Genomic DNA, 7,655 nt, shown 5'->3' with positions numbered 1-7,655 from the left:
CTCACCCAACCCCCCCGGTGTCGTGACGCTTCGTTTCCATGGAGACGCCGTCGATAACAACAGAGTCATTAAGCCCAGACGGAGCTGGTCCCAGGAGGAGGAGGAGGAGGAGGTCCCCGGGGAGCCGCTGGTTCTCCTCCTCCTCCTCCTCTTCTCTCTCTCTTCCTCCTCTCCCTCCTCCTCCTCTTCCTCTCCCTCCTCCTCCTCCTCGCGCTGCTGGAGTCGTGTTTTCCGGCCGCGTCTCCTGCTCCGTCACGACCTCGGAGCCCAGAGACCGGAAACTGGTCCAGGAGAGACACGACGAGGACCGAGGAGGTTCATCATCACATCTGGAGCTCAGCCAGGTGTGAAACCAGCTGCTGCAGTGACGTCACGACGCTGGACATCGGTAGGTAGAGTGGAGCTGGTCCAGGTGGAGTTGATTATTGTAGCTAATTGCAAAATTCCACATAGCTACATAAAACCACATTTTCCAAAGGTCGACCTTTCTTCCCTGTTTCTGAAATTGATTTCAAGAACTATTTTGAATGTATTAAAATAATTGATAATAAGAAATCTATACACACTGTTAACATAATTCAAGAAATGTTTGGAGAAATCCTATGTCTTTAACTTTGTAGAAACTCCTTTTTTGATATAAAATATGTAGTTTTTATTATTGTTGTTTCTTTTACCTTTTATTTTCTCTTATTGTCTGTTGTTGTGTTGTTTATCTTGCCGTTACTTGAAATAAATATAGCCTTTACATTTAAGTTTGGACACACCTCCTCCTTCAATGGTTTTTTAATCACTTTTGTAGATTTAAACTGAAGACATAGAAACACATGGAGTTATGTAGTAAACACAAAAGTGTTAAAGGGATAGTTCAACATTTTGTCAAATTGGCCCATTGTCATAATCCCTATAGTCATAGCAGTAGGTTCGTTACCTTTAATTGTCGGTGCAAGCTATTTTTAGAACGGCGGAGCAGAGCCGCGAGCTGCTCAGAGCTACGCTACGGAGGCTCATTATGGGATTTCTTGGTTTCCCTTATCAAACTCATCAAATACACAATCCAACAACTCCACAACGCTCTGGTGGACAAGTTGTGACCTGCACATTCACCACGCTATGAGATAATAACACAACGTTACCAGACAGAGTTGTTTTAGAGGTAAATTCATGCAAAACCGCTGATGCGCGTTGCCTTCAGGGACAGTTTTTCATCAACAGTCTCTGTATTTCCCTCTAAAACAACTCTGTAGATAGCTTGCACCGACAATTAAAGGTAACAAACCTACTGCTATGACTATAGGGATTATGGCAATGGGCCAATTTGCCAAAATGTTGAACTATCCCTTTAACCACATGTTCTTCAACCCACAGGTGGTGAGAGTAGCTATACGACCCTGTGAGATTATTTTCTGTCGTCTGAGGACGAATTAATTAACCATTAACGATGTGATTGACATTCTGAGATAAACAGCTGTGAGTGTGTGAAAGAGACACAACACACACACACACACACACACACACACACACACACACACACACACACACACACACACACACACACACACACACACACACACACACCTCTTTAAATCAAGTGTAATGAGGAGGAAATGTGACAATTCAAGTCGATCAGATAAACCGAGACAGAGGTGGGAAACGAGGACGAAGCAGCATCTCACACACACACACACACACACACACACACACACACACACACACACACACACACACACACACACACACACACACACACACACACACACACACACACACACACACACACACACACACACACACACACACACGCACACACACACACACAATAACACACACTAATTGATTCCCGCCCCCTCTCTCTCCTCCGGGACCTGTTACTGTCGTTGTCGTCTGATTGGCTCAGATGTTTATCAGTCTTCAGCTCCGCCCACTCATCATTGGCTTGTTACAGCGACAGGCCCCGCCCCCTTGTGACCTCATAACCCTCCAATCAGCCTCATGTGTGATACCTGTGATCCTGACAGACTGAACTGTGGGAAAAACCAGCTGCTGATGCTCACACAGGAGGAAGATGAAGATGTGTCTCTGCTCCACAGTCACATTTAAATTATTACCCAACAAAATAAAAGCACATCTGTGGATCAGCAGCTGTTTTCATCCATTCTGACCTTCAGAATAAAAGCAGAACAGATCTGAGTTTTTATCATTAAATTTAAAAAAGAAAAGAAAAAAGACTAGAATTATTTATTTATTCATATTATTATATGCTATTTATGTTTGTTTTATTTTAATATGATGGTTTTATTATTTGCTGCTTTATATTTATAACTGTCTGTTCTTTTTTAATAGGCCTATATATATTTATATTCATATCATATGTATATACTGTATATATTCACAGGAGGAGGAGGAAGATGATGAAGAAGATGTGTCTCTGCTCCACAGTCAGTGAAATTCACATTTTAATAATTACCCAACAAAATAAAAGCACATCTGTGGATCAGCAGCTGTTTTCATCCCCTCTAACCTTCAGAATAAAAGCATGGAGTCAGAAAAGATTTGAGTTTTTATCAGAAACTTTAAAAAATGATCAGAAGAAATTATTTATTCATTCATATTATAATGTTTTTTTTCTATGTTTGTTTTATTTTAATATGATGGTTTTATTTGCTGCTTTATATTTGTAGTTTGTTCTTTTTTAATATATATAAAATTATATTCATATCATATTCACAGGAGGAAGAGGAGGAGGGAGATGATGAAGATGTGTCTCCACTCCATAGTCAGTGAAGTTCACATTTAAATTATTACCCAACAAAATAAAAGCACACCTGTGGAAGAGCAGCTAGTTTCATCTCCTCTGACCTTCAGAATAAAAGCATGGCGTCAGAACAGATCTAAAATTTTTATCAGAAACTTTTAAAACATGATCAGAAGAAATCATTGATTTATTTATATGATCATATGTTATTTATGTTTGTTTTATTTTAATAAAAATTGCAGCTTTATATTAAAAACTGTCTGTTCTTCTTTAATTTATAAATATTTATTTTCACACACACACGCCTCTGTGTCTGATGCCACACAGTGACGTGGCGACACCTGCTGGTCACATCTGGACATCACAGTGTCACATCATCTCAGCCCTTCAGAGTAAAAGCCTGAAAAACACCTCGTTGACACCTTAAGAGAAAATAACACAGCTCAGCTTTTATTTTGAAAGAGACATCATATTTCCCTAACGACTGATAGAAGATGAAGTTTGGAACAAGTCGAACAGATCGATCAGCGATCAATCAGCCAGTCAGCGATCAGTTCAATATTAAACAACAAACATCTGTGTTTTAAAACGTTGAGGACTTTGAAGGCACCGTGAAGAACAAACACCTGGTTGGAACACCTGAACGCAACACGACTGGAGATGATGATGTGTTCAAGTCCCTCTGGAAAGCAGACGTTTGGTTTGGCAGTTTGACTGTGACATTCTTTGTTTTGTTTTGTTTTGGACCCGTGAACGCACCACGGTCACGCCGTCAGGGTCAGTGGTGCGTTCAGGCTCCTGCAGGCTGGCCCGAAGAGTCCGCCACTGGTCCGTGGAGGGTCAGGGTCCGTCAGGAGGGAGAAAAGCCACCGATCAATCAATCAATCAATCAATCAATCAATCAATCAATCAATCAATCAATCAATCAATCAATCAATCAATCAATCAATCAATCAATCAATCACAGACTCTGATCGATCAGTGATCAGCTGATCTGGAGTCAGTTTACAGTAGATAAAGCACGAGGTGAAAAAAAAAAAAAACTCGTAGAAAAAGAAACGAGATTAAGAAACAGGAGGAAAAAATTTTGGCGTCAGAGAGAGAGAGCGTCCTGCATCTCCATGGCAACGACATCACTTCAACGATGACATCATCCAACACTTCTTTAAAAAAAAAAAAAAAAAAAATCGATTATCCTGCTCCGCCCCAGAGAAACAGAGCAGCTGCAGCTTTGGCATCCAACGGCAACAAGAGCAACAATAACATTAACAATAATAATGATAAATGATAATAATTAATAATAATAATGTTTGGTCCTTTCTTCTTCTTCTTCTTCTTCCGATCCATAATCAATAACCACCGGTCAGGGTCCCGATCGATCGATAACACCCCATCGGTCTCGACTCATCTGAAGAGAGACACAGATCAATAATGACACTAGTTACAACCAGTCACACACAGTTCAAACTGCAACATTGATCAGTTCACATCGTGGTGCGTTCAGGGACACTCCGACACAGGGCCGCTGTATAGGGGAGAAAGGTGATGATAATTCTAGGGGCCCAGCGCCCAGTGGGGCCCATAAAAAACCCCAGTAGTCTAATCTTTCCAAGAATATTTGTCTTATTTCTTGTCCAAATGTCTCATTTCTAGTCAAAACTAATCTCTTTCCACTTAAAATAAGACTCATTACCTAAAAATTAACTTGTTTTTAGATAATTTTCACTTAAATTCACAATAAATAGAAAAATCTGCCAGTGAAAGTAAGTTTTTTGTGCTTGTAATTAGGAAGAAAAACTTGCTCCACTATCAGATTTTTTCTACTTATTCCAAGTGGAAATAAGCTTGAAAGAAGTAAAAAGTGTCTAAAAACAAGCTGCTTTTAATATGATGTGTCTTATTTTAAGTATAATGATATTTTTTTGACTAGAAATGACATTTTGACTAGAAATAAGACAAATATTCTTGCTAAGATACTTGAGTTTTTTGCAGTGTAATGCTGCATTAGCATCAAAACAAAGAAGGCTAAATAAAAAACGATAATACATACGTTGTCTAAGAAAAAAAAAGGAAAAGTTAGGGGGAGGGGCCCACTTTAGTATTCTTTAAGGGGGCCCAGAATTCCTAGCAACGGCCCTGACGATCAGCATTCTGTTGTTTTATTATTTGTGATGATGAAGATGAAGATGTGTTGTATGTTTCTGTATCTGAATCAAACTTCTGCTGTTGTAAACACTGTGACACTTAAATCACGTGTTTTCCCTGAATGCACCATGAAAAAATGAGGTCGACTGAAGTTTCACAAGTGATGACTCATTGATGGTCGGTTATTGGAAATGACTGAGAAGAATCAATCGCTTTCACAATTCTGGGAAACTGTTTGTAATTGTATCTTTTTTAAATATTTCACATTTGACTTTCACAAAACTTCAAAATAAAGCAGACGAATGGCCCTTCAAAATAAGAGCCCCCCCCTTTCCTACTGTAAAGACTGACAGGAAACTGTGTGGAAAAAGTGAAAGTGTTTTTACTGTGACGTGTCTCTACTGCTGTGTTGTTCTGTGTGTGTGTGTGTGTGTGTGTGTGTGTGTGTGTTGACCTCTGACCTGCGCAGGCTGCGGGCCTCGTACAGCGTGTCGTCCTCGTCGCTGTCGACGGCGTCCATCTCCACCGAGTCGTCGTAGTCGGAGAGGAGGCCGTACTTCTTCTTCTGCGCCGGTTTCTTCAGCCTGAGCAAGAACACACACACAACACACACACACACACACACACACACACACACACACACACACACACACACACACACACACACACACACACACACACACACACACACACACACACACACACACATACATTAGATTTCCTACATGACCCTGAATGCAGCACGAGCAGAGTTCAGATGATTAAGTTTTACATGATGTGAGTTCAGCTCCATGTTGTTTCATCTAATGAATCACACACACAGACACACACACCTAACATTTACAGCTCTTTTATTAACAATTAAAAACATTAGTGTTGTGTTTTTTTTTTTAAATGACTATGAATTGTTTTCTTTGCATTATTCAAGGTCTAAATTAAAACACTGGAACATTTTATTTTCTTTTATCTATAAATGACCTCAATGACAATATTTTTATTTCAAATTTGGCAGAAATGTTGTCAGTAGTTTACAGAATAAAGTGCTCCTTTCACTCAAACTCGTTCATATAAATAGTAAAACCAGACGGAGTAAATGTACTTGAGTACTGTACTTAAGTACATATCCAGAGGATTTGTACCTTACTTGACTATTAGATTTCTTTGGTACTTATTACTCTTACTTGAATACATTTCCAAGACAAATATTTTTACTTTTACTCGAGTTAATTACTCGTTAATTTCTAGAAAGGCTGAAAAGTACTGGTTACTTTCAGGTCTTTTTCTAAAATCCTATTGGACACAAGCTGTGTTTGTCAAAGAAGGAAACCCTAACCCCTAAAAGCAGCACATCAGTGCAGCTGCTTTCAAAGAGTTCATTCTCACTAACAAGAGTTAAAGCTCCTTACATTCATTTAGAAAAAAATAGGGTAATTCATTGATGTGAAAAATAAGAAATTTACTCTTACTTTTACTTAAAGTAAATTTAAAAGCATGTACTTTTGGATACTTAAGTACCTTTAAAAGCAAGTAGCCTACTTTTTTTTACTCTTACTGGAGTAACATGTCGACTGAGCTACTTTTACTTGTAACAGAGTAAATTTTGACCAGTAGTATTTGTACTCTTACTCAAGTACTGGGGTCGAGTACTCTGTCCATCTCTGTGTATAAGTGACATGTGATGTGACGTGTCGTCTACTGTATGACACAGCTTCTTCATGTTTACTCTCAGAATGAATCAACCTTTTTCATTTTTGAGAAGGAACTCAAACAATACTTAACAACTATTCAATATTCATCAAACAAAAAAGCTATTAAAACCACTGAGTTATGCATTTTATATAATATTTTATTGGATTAATAGCAATGTTTTGTATACTATTTTGAATACTGCGACCCCCTGGCATTGTATTGTTCTTTGTTTTGTATGTTTTACTAAATGTACCTGAATTGTCAATAAAATTTGCCTTAAAAAAAAAATAAAATAAAAAAAATAATCAACCAACCAGCTGTTACATGACCTGTGTGTGTGCGTGTGTGTGTATAGTGCATGTGTGTGTGTGTGTATAGTGTGTGTGTGTGTATAGTGTATAGTGTGTATAGTGTGTGTGTCTCACCGCACGGCTCGGATCAGGAAGTAGAGGACTCCTATCATGGTGATCCCCACCAGGACGTACAGGGCCCTCTGGATCATGGAGCTGTCCACGGAGAAGGCGCTGCCCGGGGCCCCGTGGTGCCGGGTCCCGTTGGTCCCGTTGGTCCCGCTGCCGGTCCCGGTGCTGCTGCCGGTGCCGGAGGAGTTGGTGACGGCTCGAGGCGCTCCGGTGGTCGCGTGGGGCTCCTCCTCCGCCGCGGTCACGAGCAGCCAACAGGTCTGGACCAGGACCACGGAGAGAAGAGACCGGACCCTCATCATGTCTGAGTCTGGGTCTGGGTCGGACTGGGTCTGGGTCGGTACCAGAACCGGAGAGACGGAGAGAACCGGAAATAAACAACAACTACTACTAACTATCTAACTAACTATCTAACTAACTGCCACCGACCGGAGGAGAGTTGTTGTTGGTTGTTGGTTGTTTTTTCCGCCGCGTTGTCGCTCTCCGGTTTTATTTACACGAAGTTTCAACTAGGAAGTTCTCCTACTGCTGACGTCACAGGGGGAGTTGGCGAGGCACTTCCGCCCTCAGGTTGACTCACAGGCACCGGCCGACCAATCACAGCGCAGCGCACACAGCCACGAGGGCCTGCCAGGCAGCACGGAGGG

At 40.6% G+C, this 7,655-nt stretch overlaps 1 protein-coding gene across 1 annotated transcript; it reads right to left on the bottom strand.

The window, feature by feature from the left end:
* Positions 1 to 3,195: 3,195 nt before the first annotated feature.
* Positions 3,196 to 7,557, bottom strand: fam174c (family with sequence similarity 174 member C). The gene is made up of 3 exons (XM_083969695.1): positions 7,012 to 7,557; positions 5,359 to 5,481; positions 3,196 to 4,160 (listed from the first exon to the last, which is right to left on the bottom strand). The coding sequence occupies exons 1-3, from the start codon at positions 7,308 to 7,310 to the stop codon at positions 4,157 to 4,159; spliced, it is 426 nt and encodes a 141-aa protein (XP_083825821.1). The 5' UTR covers positions 7,311 to 7,557; the 3' UTR covers positions 3,196 to 4,156.
* Between the last annotated feature and the right edge of the window lie 98 nt (positions 7,558 to 7,655).

The sequence above is a fragment of the Trachurus trachurus genome (assembly GCF_905171665.1).
Source record: "Trachurus trachurus genome assembly, chromosome: 4".
Lineage (NCBI taxonomy): Eukaryota > Metazoa > Chordata > Actinopteri > Carangiformes > Carangidae > Trachurus > Trachurus trachurus.
The sequence above is the reverse complement of the archived record's forward strand: the minus strand, read 5'-3'. Positions and strand labels throughout refer to the sequence as shown.